Source organism: Coregonus clupeaformis, chromosome 15, assembly GCF_020615455.1.
Source record: "Coregonus clupeaformis isolate EN_2021a chromosome 15, ASM2061545v1, whole genome shotgun sequence".
Lineage (NCBI taxonomy): Eukaryota > Metazoa > Chordata > Actinopteri > Salmoniformes > Salmonidae > Coregonus > Coregonus clupeaformis.
The window spans coordinates 63,468,899-63,482,908 of NC_059206.1; the positions used below are offsets into that span (position 1 = coordinate 63,468,899).

Sequence of the window (14,010 nt, forward strand, 5' to 3'; positions counted from 1 at the left end):
GCGCCTTATGGGCCTTGGTCAAAAGTATTGCACTATAAAGGGAATAGGGTGTCATTTGGGATGCAACCATAGTTTACTGGAAAAAAAGAATTCATTACAGATCGAACTTAAGTAAACAAATACTATGACAATTGCTATGACACTTGAAATTGACAAAGAAAATTGACAATAATGGGCAAATCACATAACAAACATTTTGTCCAAATCTGAAATGTAATAAATCTATGTAATAAATCGATTGTCTGTAAATGGTATTGTTTAAGTTTTACTTTGCCTAGAAGGCCACTGTTCATTTCCTGATTTGCTAGAATGTATAGTTTTAGTGTGCTCCAGTGAATCAACAATGTTTCAACATGCGAATTGCAATTTGAAAATGACATATCATTAAAAGGGATAGTGAAAAGTCATCATCACAGTTTCTGCTCTGGACTGAAAACGTCACAGGTGACATGCACCATTTATGGGGATTGAATTAACTGTGGACTAATAAACTAAATAGTAAAATATAGTTTTTGAGTGAACTATCCCTTTAATATGATACATTAGCTAACACAAAATGTTTGTAGTAAACAGGCAACACAGGAACTGTGCTTGTGTTCGTGCATGTATGTCGCCTACAAGATAATTTTTTGTGGGAGTAGACATTGGCCCTGTCACGTCACACGCATCATCAGCTCTTCCAGGGCCCTCTCGCGGTGGTTCTCGTGGACTAACAGAACCTCTTTGATAGCGTTCTGCTGGAAGCCCATCTCATTGAACTGAGCCAGCAGGTGAAGAAACTCCTCAGCCTGAGGGGGGAGAGAGGAGAGAAACCATCAGATGATAGAGCAGCTTTTACAGTTAAAGGAATAGTTCACCCAAATTACATGTTGGTTTCCTTACCCTGTAAGTAGTTTATGGACAAGGTAAGACACCAATCCATGCTTTGGTTTTGTTTAGCTGGCCACTGTCTCCAATTGCTTACTTTTTAGCATTCAGAGGGTAAGGAAGCCAATATGTAATTTTGTATTTTGGGTGAACTATTCCTTTAAATCCAGCAGTACAATTCAATTCAAATTGATTTGTTGTTCATTAGAGGAAAGCTGTGAGGTAAAAAGAGAATACCAAGATAAATAAATAAATAATCAATTATGTTTACCTTGGTCTCACAGTTCTGGAACATCTCCAGGGCCTCCTCCACCTGCGCCTCGTCGTAGCCCCGCTCACACAGTCTATCGCAGGCCACCAGATAGCGTAGGATCTGCACACAACCACCACACCACCACGGATTACTACCACTAATAGCATTACTGTCGCTAGCAGGTAAACAGTTGCCTGGGTAACTGTCTGTCTCTGCACTCAACAGCAGTCTGACAACAAAATATATTCAAGTGACGAGCATTAGACACAAAGCAACCACAAATATGGTTGACAAGAGGATTAGAAGAATACCCGTTTCACACCATCACACTGACCTCAACTGTACTGTGCTGATTTAGATATTTTCTTTTCATATTGTCCTTTCCAGCATGGCTTCAGTAACTATGGTGGATGCGTAACCATGTCAGTGCATTACAGATTGGTAGTGTGAAAAGGGTAAATGTTTCAGTGTAACTGTGAGTATTAACTGATGTGGTTCTTGTGAATCTGGCACTGTGCTCTGTGGTGTTCTATATCAATATGTGTGCCATTATGGCAAGAGTCCAATTACTCCTAACACAGCAGTATCTATAACGATGATAATTAAGTCAGATCATATTTCTGCAGTGACAACTTGGTGTCACACACACACCAGGATGAGGAAGACACATTAGGTGAGTCTATAGACACATTATATATATTTTAAAAAATCTGATAAGCCAATCTTGTGCTAATGACATCACTCTGAAATGGAGAATAACTGATCTGAGATCAGCAGAGTGAAAGGTAATATGTGTGAGAGCAGGGTGACCCATGGCCCTGTTTTAACATGAGGAGCACGGAGGGAGAGAGAGAGAGGGCGGGGGGATTACACTGATTAAATAGGTAATTGATTAAAGAGTTGATCCCTGTTGATGTAACTCTCCAGCTGCCTTCTTTCTACACTCTGACTGGGAGAGAAGGAAGGAGATGGAGAGAAGGGAGGGAGGAAGAGATGGAAGGAGAAAGAGGAAGGAGAGAGGGGAGGGAGGGAGAGATGGAAGGAGGGAGGGAGAGATGGAAGGAGAGAGAGGAAGGAGAGAGGGGAGGGAGGGAGATGGAAGAAGAGAGGGGAGGGAGAGAGAAATGGAAGGAGAGAGGGAAGGGAGGGAGAGAGAGGAAGGAGAGAGAAGAAGGAGAGAGGGGAGGGAGGGAGAGATGGAAGGAGAGAGGGGAGGGAGGGAGGGAGGGGAGGGAGGGAGAGATGGAAGGAGAGAGGGGAGGGAGGGAGAGATGGAAGGAGAGAGGGGAGGGAGGGAGAGATGGAAGGAGAGAGGGGAGGGAGGGAGAGATGGAAGGGGAGAGAGGAAGGAGAGAGGGGAGGGAGGGAGAGAGAGATGGAAGGAGAGAGGGGAAGGAGCGAGGGGAGGGAGGGAAAGATGGAAGGAGAGAGGGGAGGGAGGGAGAGATGGAAGGAGAGAGAGGAGGGAGAGAGGGGAGGGAGGGAGAGATGGAAGGAAAGAGAGGAAGGTGAGAGGGGAGGGAGGGAGAGATGGAAGGAGAGAGGGGAGGGAGGGAGAGATGGAAGGAGAGAGGGGAGGGAGGGAGAGATGGAAGGAGAGAGATGGAAGGAGAGAGATGGAAGGAGAGAGATGGAAGGAGAGAGAGAGAGATGGAAGGAGAGAGGGGAGGGAGGGAGAGATGGAAAGAGAGAGAGGAAGGAGAGAGGGGAGGGAGGAAGATATGGAAGGAGAGGGGAGGGAGGGAGAGATGGAAGGAGAGAGGGGAGGGAGAGATGGAAGGAGAGAGGGGAGGGAGGGAGAGATGGAAGGAGAGAGGGGAGGGAGAGATGGAAGGAGAGAGAGGAAGGAGAGGGGAGGGAGGGAGAGATGGAAGGAGAGAGGGAAGGGAGGGAGAGATGGAAGGAGAGGGGAGGGAGGGAGAGATGGAAGGAGAGAGAGATAAAAAGAAAATGGATGAGAGGGTTGGGGAAGGATGGAGAGAGAAATAGATAGGAGCAAAAGGGGTGGGCGGTGTAGAGAGAGGGCTGACGAGAGAGAGAGAGAGAGAGAGAGGGGGCATAGAGAGGGGGGCCTAAGAGAAGAGCTGAACCCTGGCTACAACCTCCACACAGCAGGCAACTTTCTAAACCATTTAGCCCAGCTAACTAGAATGTGTCACTTGATTCATGGTCCTGTTTATCCACTCCCCCTCCGCTGCTTCCCAAAGCCCCCCCCTCCAGGGCCCTGCCCACTGGACCATGCATCACACGGAGGGAGAGGAGCCAGAGGTAGCCCCTGAGAGAGAGGAGCCAGAGGTAGCCCCTGAGAGAGAGGAGCCAGAAGTAACCCTGAGGGAGAGGAGCCAGAGGCAGCCCCTGAAACTGCACTACCGTTCAAAAGTTTGGGGTCACTTAGAAATGTCCTTGTTTTCTAAAGAAAATCTATTTTTTTGTCCATTAAAATAACATCAAATTGATCAGAAATACAGTGTCGACATTGTTAATGTTTTAAATGGCTATGATTTTTTATGGAATATCTACATAGGCGTACAGAGGCCCATTATCAGCAACCATCAGTCCTGTGTTCCAATGGCACGTTGTGTTTGCTAATCCAAGTTTATCATTTTAAAAGGCTAATTGATCATTAGAAAACCCTTTTGCAATTATGTTAGCACAGCTGAAAACTGTTGTGCTGATTAAAGAAGCAATAAAACTGGCCTTCTTGAGACTAGTTGAGTATCTGGAGCATCAGCAATTGTGGGTTCGATTACAGGCTCAAAATGGCCAGAAACAAATAACTTTCTTCTGAAACTCGTCAGTCTACTCTTGTTCTGAGAAATGAAGGCTATTCCATGTGAAAAATTGCCAAGAAACTGAAGATCTCGTACAACGCTGTGTACTCCTCCCTTCACAGAACAGCGCAAACTGGCCATTACCAGAATAGAAAGAGGAGTGGGAGGCCCCGGTGCACAACTGAGCAAGAGGACAAATACATTAAAGTGTCTAGTTTGAGAAACAGGCACCTCACAGGTCCTCAACTGGCAGCTTCATTAAATAGTACCCGCAAAACACCAGTCTCAACGTCAACAGTGAAGAGGCGACTCCGGGATGCTGACCTTCTAGGCAGAGTTGCAAAGAAAAAGCCATATCTCAGACTGCCCATCTTCATTTTTTATTTTTATTGACCAGTCTGAGATATGGCATTTCTTTGCAGTTTTATTGTTCTTTAATCAGCACAACAGTTTTCAGCTGTGCTAACATAATTTCAAAAGGGTTTTCTAATGATCAATTAGACTTTTATAATGATAGACTTGGATTAGCAAACACAACGTGCCATTGGAACACAGGACTGATGGTTGCTGATAATGGGCCTCTGTATGCCTATGTAGATATTCCATTAAAAATCAGCCGTTTCCAGCTACAATAACCATTTACAACATTAACAATGTCTACACTGTATTTCTGATCAATTTGATGTTATTTTAATGGACAAAAAAATTGCTTTTCTGTCGAAAACAAGGACATTTCTAAGTGACCCCAAACTTTTGTACGGTAGTGTATATGTGACTCTGCTGAGAACACACATAATACTGAGCAGGTTGTGGAAACTTTGGAGGATCTGGTATCTATTTTTACAATTGTGTTTTTTAACCTCCTCCCCTCTCCCTCTTCATAGGCAAATGGCATCAAATACGAGCCGGGCTGCGGGGAGCTAAAACCATATGTTCTGCTCGGTCGTTAAACGCCAAAGCCAACAGTGAGGTAGATGCACACTGTCGGATGGGGAAAAGTTGAGAGTGCTGGCAGCATGTCCAGCTACGTGGGCTCATTGCTCAGAAATGTGGCACTGTAGCAAATTACATAAACGTGGGGCTTTTGGTTGTATGTATTTGAATTTATTAAGGATCCCAATTAGTTCCTGCCAAGGCAGCAGCTACTCTTCCTGGGGTCCAGCAACATTCATGCAGTTACAGTATATATACAATAAAAAATATTACATTACATTTCATAACACGGGTCGGGAGCGATTGTACCTTTACAATATGAAGAAGGTTGACATACTATTTCAAATTATTCCAAATACTTTAGCTGGGCTTGATTGAGCTTGCTTGGTGCAATGGAACCAATAGAATAGTCACAAAAGTACAATCCCCGCCCATCTGGCATTCCAGGCAGGTTAAAGCAAACGCTATTACTATTTGAAAGATTTCAAATAGTATGTGAACCCAGTTGTGATGCAGCATTAGGGATATCAGACTTGGTTGGCTTTGAACAGAATAACACAGACACATCCAGGGGATAAAGGGATATGGTGGACTCTTTGAACCACGTCTGCTGAAGCAGCAGAGGATTAGGGATGTTTAGTGATCTGCTCTTTTTACTTAGAGACAGGACCGCTAAGCCTGAGCTAAGGGCCTTTTTACACTAGTCTGACTACACATACTAGTTCCAGGACACATATTGTTGTTGTGTATTAGAGACGGATCTAGATTCAAATCCCTCTTTCCCAACCCACCTCCATTGGTAATGTGGGAAACATCTACCCCCTTTACATGTTCAGTGTAAAGCATAGAATGTCTGGTTAATGAATCAAGTGTGCAACATTATTTGCAATATGGTTGAGATGAGAAGCGCCTTTATAGTTTGAATTGCTATCCTTATTTTGTTTGTCTATATACTAACACATGAAGAAGGACACATGAAGGCGAACTTAGCAAAACAAGGGATTTGGGGCCGCCATCTTTATGCACCTGCGCTATTGAAAAAGAGAACAGAGAGATGTGGCTGACGGGATCGGAGAGAGATCTGTTTCAACTACACTTGATGGCAATGTCTTTTTAGGCTAGAACACATTACGCTGCTACATCAACATATCACTCTGTCCGGTGTGTCAATGATGTCATGTAAAAACACAACACACATTACTTTGGATAAAAGCCTCTGCTAAATGTCCATAGTGTTGTGTTGACCACAGAATTAAATAGAGCACTAGAGCGGACATTGGCATCCCAGCAACACAACTACAGGACGGCCATCTTGGTCAGAGAAACTTACATTCTAGAAACTGGTCAAATTCATATGTCTATGAAATGTTTGTGACTGTGTTTTAAGACGGACCTGTTCTGGGCTCTGCTGGCCGGTCTTCTGCAGGGCGATGATGGCGGTGCGGAGCGGATAGCCCCTTTCTGTGATGGCCTGCAGCAGCTCTCTCTCCTCAGGGCTCAGCGCGGACAGCAGCTCCACCGAGGAGTCCAGCACTGACGTGGCGTGGGAACCCAGGGGTCGTGAGGTCACCGAGGGAAGGGCCGGCAGGCAGAAGTACGGACTCAGGGACTGCACACGCAGGGGGGGAGAGCAGAGGAGAGAGTGTGAGAGAGAGAGAGAGTGAGGGGGAGGGGAGGTGGGGAGTTTGACAAAGAAAGAAAGAAAGTCAGAAAGAAAGTCAGAAAGAAAGAAAGTCAGAAAGAAAGAAAGTCAGAAAGAAAGAAAGAAAGAAAGTCAGAAAGAAAGAAAGAAAGTCAGAAAGAAAGTCAGAAAACACCATGCAGGGAGAGGGTCAGCCTGAAACCCCAGCCTGACTGTGATGCCTCTCTATTTGCCTGTAGACTGACAACCTGACTGACAGCCTGTACGTGGAACTGGCAACATTCACGCAATATGAGGGCAACATTTATAGTGCATGACAGCACCGAAATGTACATGGCTGGCTAACCTTGAAACACTGCTTTGCTGAGAAAGACATTTCCCCGAGTAATTCCACTCGCTAATCCTGATGAAATTGTAATAACTTGAGACGATTCCAAGGACAGACTTTACACTAGCTATACTTAGAGCGCACATCCCTCGAAACATTTGAGAAATGTCAATTGGAAAAAAAGCTTAATATACTCAGGAGGATCTGTTTTCTCTATCAACTGACATACTGTATACAATTCGCTTTACAAAAATATGAATTTCATTTTACAAATCTATTTCAAAGTATGAAGTTAATCTGAAATACAATCTCCATTCAAGATATCTGCTGTATCTGGAGTCAAAGTTGAGCAAATCCCACATGAGCTTGTTGAGCTGTGGTTGGCATTAGAATAGGTCTGTTACTTAGTGTGGGGGTTTAAATAACTCCCTCATCTTTTTCCAGGCCCACGCTGCTCCGAGGTAGAGACAGTTATAGTACCGTCATACTCTGCTCACTGAGGACATCTGGTTTGGGGCTTTAGTTTTTAAAGATAGCCCATGGGAACTAGGAAGTGGGGACTTGAACTACACATCCTAGAGAAAATGTTTTTTTAAGAAATGGGAAAACATTCCCACTTATTGATAGAGGCATACCCGGGTGTAACTGAACCCATTGCTACTAATTCCTAGAAATATGAAATAAGGGATTGTGGAATAGAATAGCCTACTATGCCAGATAATATTGAGCTCATCAGTTGGACAATAATAATGTAAAACGGACACTTTTATCCAAAGAGACTCTGATCTGGTTTTTGTGTGTGTCGAATTCATGAATGTGTACAGCTAAAGAACTTAACTAACGTTGGTGACAGTGGCTAGGTAAACCAATCCAAAGCAATTTCAAGGCAAGTAAACAAATACGTAATTTTGTCATGTCAGGGAACTATCCCTTTAACTATCTAACAATAATAATGTATTCTGAGCCTTCAATACCATTTATCTACTATATTTCTCCTAATAGGAGGTCATGTCCGTACCGGATATGTTGGCTTGTGGTGTCTGATGGAGGGGACATGCTCCGTGTTGGCCCTGGTCAATGGGTGTCTGGACAGGGATGAGGAGGGTGGTGGCTTGGGTCCTCCTGGGGGCAGGGTGTCCCCTGACTACACTCTCTGGAGGTCTCCAGAACGGACAGCGAGGACTGGCGGAGGTTCTTCCTACGCTGGTAGGTCACCAGACCGCTCTGAGAGACAGGTAGGTTCAGGATGTTAGGGGTGCAGGTCTGCCGTGGGTTCCTCACCCCAGGAACACGCTGATCCGACACGTACCCTGAACCGGACTCCAAGGAACCCTCTCCCGACGAAGAGCACTCCTCTTCCTCCTCGGAGTCGGAGATGACGAACTTGACCCGGGTGCGCATGTCGACCGGGTTCAGGCTGTGGGAGCGCTGGCGGGGGTTGGGCTCCCAGAAGTCAGAGCTGTGTCGGCTGGCCAGGCGGCTCTCCTGGGGGCTGCTGAAGAGGTGCCAGTAGGGTGGGCTGGAGGGGAGCACCTCGGATGGGGATCTGGGGCCGGGGGGTTGGGGCTGGCTGGGGTAACCTCCCTGGAGGCCCTGGAGCACCCAGTTCTCCAAGCTGAACATGTACTGTAGACAGAGGTGAAGATGGGTTGGTCAATGGTTGTTGGTTGATGGGTGGGTGGATGGATGGATAAATGGAGTGTACTTTAAGAGAACCATTGAATCATGTTATATTGTCACTAACATATTTTCGAATAAAAACCAATCAAATGGCAAACCAACCAATCAAACAATCAATAAGGTAAGCAGTCAGTCTAGCAAATGCTTCCTTCTTCCCTCAAAGCGCTTCACATTGTTAAGGTGTCACGCACCTCATCGACTCACCCACCGCCAATGTCTAACACCCACTCAGCTTTCTCTTAGCGACTTGGTCTTTCACTTATCCAATATCATGTGATTAAGGGAAGGAAGAGAGGAAGGAAGGATCCAATAAGGCCAAGGACGCATCACAGCAAATGTTTCACAATCAATTTTCCACCTTCATTTTGTCTACATTTATGGCTTTGTTTGCCTTCCAATCAATTTCCCAGACTGTAGGAAATAGCCTTGCATGTGATGCCAAAAACCACAAAACCATACATCAGATTGAAGCTATTCTCTCTGTTAACAAGATGAATGAATTGATCCCACAGGCACTTGCAATAGAGGTGTGTGTGTGCACGTTCACATTTGTGTATGTCTGTGTGTGTGTGTGTGTGTGTGTGTGTTCACAATTCCAATTCCCAGACTAGTAGTTCTTACCAAATAGCACCCCTGTTCCCTTTATATTCCGTGCACTACATACGAAATAGGGTGCTATTTGGGACACAACCCAGGTTCTGTTGGCTTTGGATGGATGAGGCTGTCAAACTCAACTCTCTCCAGATCAGAGGAGGTGAAAGTAAAATCAGAAAATCTCCAAATAAGGCTCCTATAATAATCACACTGGGTTTATCAGATCATAAACCATAATGACTATGGCTTTAGGGTAATATTAACAATGAGGAGATTCTGTATGCGTTGCAATGGCTGCCTATTCCCTATATAGTGTAATAATCTTCACCAGGGCCAATAGGCCTCTGGTCAAAAGTTGTGCACTATATAGGGAATAGGGTGCCATTTGGGATCTATGCTCTGTCTCCCACCAGCTGGAAGAATAAAGAGACTTGCAGTACTGGGGCTTCAAGAGAAGTCAGAGAGATGTTAAGGTATACAATGCCATCTAATGTACGTACTATATGCATTGCAAAGGCAGAAGTTAATAGATTTGTATTTATTTAGGACAATACCTATGAAATTAATTCAAATCCAACCAAATACTTCCACAAATTAGCCTGTTCTCAGATCTGATTGTGCTGACTTGCCAATGACCATAGAAGTTGGCGAGTATAGCACAAACAGAACTGGGACCAGGAAACCACCATTTTTGTTGATGTTTAATTAATTACATAAAGGCCATGCCGTAAAGGTATTGATTTAAAAAAAAAACTTCCCAGCAGTTTTTCTGGCCCCAGTATTAAGCTATGTTATAGCCTATGGGCTATGTAGGGAGAACATCCTACACACTCTGTGTGTTGAGGCCTCTGGGAATTTAGAAACTAACCATACTCAAACCCTAACACAATTAAGGAGAAAGCTTGGCCAAGGTTTTGACAACTGAACCGAAGAGAGATATTTTCCCTTCACCGTTAAATACACAACCATGTCGGTGGTCACTGTGGGATTTAGATCTGGCAGTGTAGCAGTGGACGGGTCAAAGGCCACCCAGTATCATAATAGTCCTAATTACACTAAGACAAGAGTAGGAGACGTCAGCCATTTTACCATGGCTTCAACTTCTACCCAGTAAAAGTCGATGACAACATTGGAAAACAGCGTGTTTAAACCACCCCCTTGTTAAAAATGTGTTATGTTCTATCTGTATTGATGTTTATGTTTTTGTCTCCTGTGTAACACAGCGGAAAAGTCCTTGCAACCATGTGTAGTTTGGCAATAAAGCTTTCTGGTGTCATCGACAAATAAATAAATGATAGGCTTTGTGTCTTTGTCCCAGTATAGAAAAGCCTTTTTTATACATCTCACCTCACCGGTCATAATCACTGAACTAACAGAACTGGATGGCAGGGAGAGATCTGAAGTAGGTGTTAATGGCAGAGGGTCTGTGTTGTTCTGACTTCATATCATACTAAACAGCTCCTTGCAATGATCAGTGATAATGTGGAGTGATAAAAGTGAATGGTAGTGATGTGTATTCTACCCTCAATCTCTTGCAGTATGAGGGGGTTGTGTGGTATTGCGCGGTATTGCGCACACACGCACACACACAAACACACACACACACACACACACACCAACCTCTGTCTCCTGCAGTATGGTGAGGTAGTCTGGGACAGTGATGTCTGGGGCCGTGATCAGCTCCACCTCTTCCCTGGGCCCCTCCAGAGATCCCAGAAGGGTCTTAAAGGGAATATCGTCCAGACAGGACATCCTCCTGCTGCTCTTCTGGTCACTGGTGGAGAGGGAGAGAAGAGGAGTAGGAGGGAGAGAGGAGGAGGAGGAGGAGGAGGAGGAGGAGAAGGAGGAGGAGGGAGAGAGGAGAAGGGAGAGAGGAGGAGGAGAAGGAAGAGGAGGAGTAGGAGGAGGAGGAGGAGGAGGAGGAGGAGGGAGAGAGGAGAAGGGAGAGAGGAGGAGGAGGGACAGAGGAGGAGGAGAAGGAAGAGGAGGAGTAGGAGGGAGAGAGGAGAAGGGAGAGAGGAGGAGGAGGGACAGAGGAGGAGGGTGAGGAGGAGGAGGAGAAGGAAGAGGAGGAGGAGGAGGGAGAGAGGAGGAGGAGGGAGAGAGGAGGAGAAGGGAGAGAGGAGGGAGAGAGGAGGAGAAGGGAGAGAGGAGAAGGAAGAGGGGGAGAGGAGGATGGGGAGGAAGAGGAGGAGGGAGAGAAAGAGGAGGAGGGAGAGAGGAGAGAGATATCAGTTTTCAACACAGTCTACTATTGTCAATCATTGTAACCTCGACTCCAGCTGTTCTAGTAACTAGAATACGGTGTTGAGGTCTGGTACTGAGAGACTACAACCATTGTTGAGCTACATGTTGCACTTCAGAACAGGTTTAATATAATACTGAACAGCCAGTCTAAAGACATCTATTCCACTGGTAATGGCAAATCCACCCCAAGTGTTGTGGTAAGGTTTGACAAGTGAGCTATATTGCCTCTCCTGAAATAAATTGCCTGGTATCTCTGTCACATTTAAACAGGATTGGATCGGAACTCCGAAGAGACCAAAACAGACTCTCCTCTTGGTTCTCAGAAATCCCAGGCTCTTTTTCCTTTTTATATCGGTAGATTCTGTTACACAATCCAGGAGAGGGAAGTCTGGGGGTAGAGGATTAAGGATGATAAGGCACCACGTCTGACCCACTCAGTCGTCAACACCTGATGCTCCTCTCCTATTGGCTGAAAGGGACGGAAAACACACACGCACGCAAGGCAGAAAGCAAGCATGCACGCCTGCACACACACTGCCGTACGAAAGAAAGAACGCAAACAGATGCACACGTACACACACCAGTAAACCCTCCTATGGCAGACAGAAGGTGTTATGACGAGGCTAAAGCGTCATCACCACTAAGTCCCTCCCACCACCACAGCTGATCATCAACCTCAATATGGCTGCTGCCGTAGAATTAGAATGATTAGAAAGGAAAATAATACCCTATTCTTTATACAGTACACTACTTATTTCTGGTCAAAAGTAGAGCACTATATAGGGAATACATCAAAGATTGTGATTTAAGGCATGGCCAAAATGTTGAAAAAAAATGATTGTTGCAAATATTTGTTTTTTATGTAGCACAGAATTCTGGGCCCGTATTCATAAAATGTCTCAGGGTAGAGTACTGATCTAAGATCAGTTTTGCCTTTAAGATCATAATGAATAAGATTAGGCCTATGTGAACATGCGGGACCTGATCCAAGATTGCTTTATGAATATTGGCATTGGCACTGAAGTGAGAAGCCTCGATTGATCCAACATTCCTAATGGTACACCAATATGGCCACCGACGTACCCACCACGAGATGTTAATTTGAATGGGAATGTCTGCTCCACAGAACTATAACAAGTAGAATGAATGTCCTCATTCAAGTCAATAATGCCACAATGGGTGGGTGGACAAGTCAAATTGTGGTCTGAGGGGTTGTACCCATTTTAGCTCCACTTGTTTTAATTCTATGGCTGCCCCTCTAGCTTCAAATGGAGCTGGACTAATGACCAGGCTGGAGACCTAAACAGACAGATGCCGGTTAAGCTCATCAACTTGTTTTTAAGCGCACAAAGAGCGAGACAATGGAATGTTCAAGAAGCCAATGACAGTAGACCTACATTGCACAGTATAGTCGTCTGTTTCCTTTGTTAAACTACACCACTGGAAATGCTTTGTCTTTTCTAAATGTTGTGTTTCTTTTAAGTAGGACTATCTATCTATCCTTTTAAATGAATAACCTATTCAGCAAATATTTTGTATGGTTCCAGAGAGTGGGGAAACACCTTCCATATTGTTCAACACTTGTAGGCCTATTATGGCCATCATGCAAAGGTGAGTGAGAAATATGAGAAACACACGAGAAACACATAACGCTATTACAGGTATTATGTACCAAGACGACAATAGTGCCATACACTGGACATTGACTGATGAACAAGGGTTCAGTAAGTTACAGTTGCCCAAAAGAAGCAAGAGGAAAACTAGTGGTTACTTCTACTAGATACTACCTTAACAATGAAGGGTAATATGAAGTAGGCTAGTAAAAATAAGATAATTCCAATCACAATAAAATAACTGACTAATATCACCCAGCAGCATTCCCTGCCACATGGTAACTATTCTCATCACCAGAGGAACTATCATCCAGTATGTACTCCATCCCTACAATGAACCTCTGGAAAAGCATTTGCTACTCAAAATGATAGCACAAGCATATCAAAACATCCTTATGTGAAAAAAACAAGTTGGCGTGACATGAGGCGCTACCATCAAGTAAATACTCAAACTCAACCAAATCCATAAGTCATTACAAAACATTTTCTACTCAAATAAATGTATTTGTTTACGTACCTGTACTTGTTTCTGTGAGCAGTCCCTCTCTTCTCTGTAGTGCGTCCTTCCTCTCTCAGGCGTGGGTTACTGATGTGGTGTGTGTTGCTGCTGACTCTCCCAACCTGTTGGCAATTAAGAGCAGTGGGCGTGAGGTCTGAGGATACAGGAGGATTAACCCTCCTGAACCACTACGTTACTGATATAACACACTGACTTCAGCAGCTTACCTGCTGCTGCCGAGGCACATGTCGACTGGAAAGACCCATGGAAAACAACACTACCATTACACTGTAACCGCGTCCCAAATGGCACCCTATTCCAGTATTCCCTATATAGTGCACAAGTTTGAAAAGTAGTGCACTATATAGGGAATAGGCTGCCATTTGGGACTACCCCCAGGGTCTGTTAAGGAGGGTGAAAAATTACAGAGCGTTCAGATATAAATATATTTGGTAGAACAGATATGATAAGTCCCAAGCCATAACACATTAACTCAAATACCTCGTACCTCTGCACATTGATCTGGTAGTGGTATTCCCTGTATATAACTCCACATTGATCTGCTACTGGTACTCCCTGTATA

General features: G+C 44.7%; 1 protein-coding gene across 1 annotated transcript; it reads right to left on the reverse strand.

Moving 5' to 3' along the window:
- Positions 1-10: 10 nt before the first annotated feature.
- LOC121582978 (ubiquitin-associated protein 1-like) lies at positions 11-13,674 on the reverse strand. The gene is made up of 7 exons (XM_045225473.1): positions 13,655-13,674; positions 10,689-10,842; positions 8,076-8,420; positions 7,813-7,938; positions 6,218-6,433; positions 1,139-1,240; positions 11-788 (listed from the first exon to the last, which is right to left on the reverse strand). Exons 1-7 carry the CDS (start codon positions 13,672-13,674, stop codon positions 654-656), a joined length of 1,098 nt encoding a protein of 365 aa, XP_045081408.1. The 3' UTR covers positions 11-653.
- Positions 13,675-14,010: the final 336 nt, after the last annotated feature.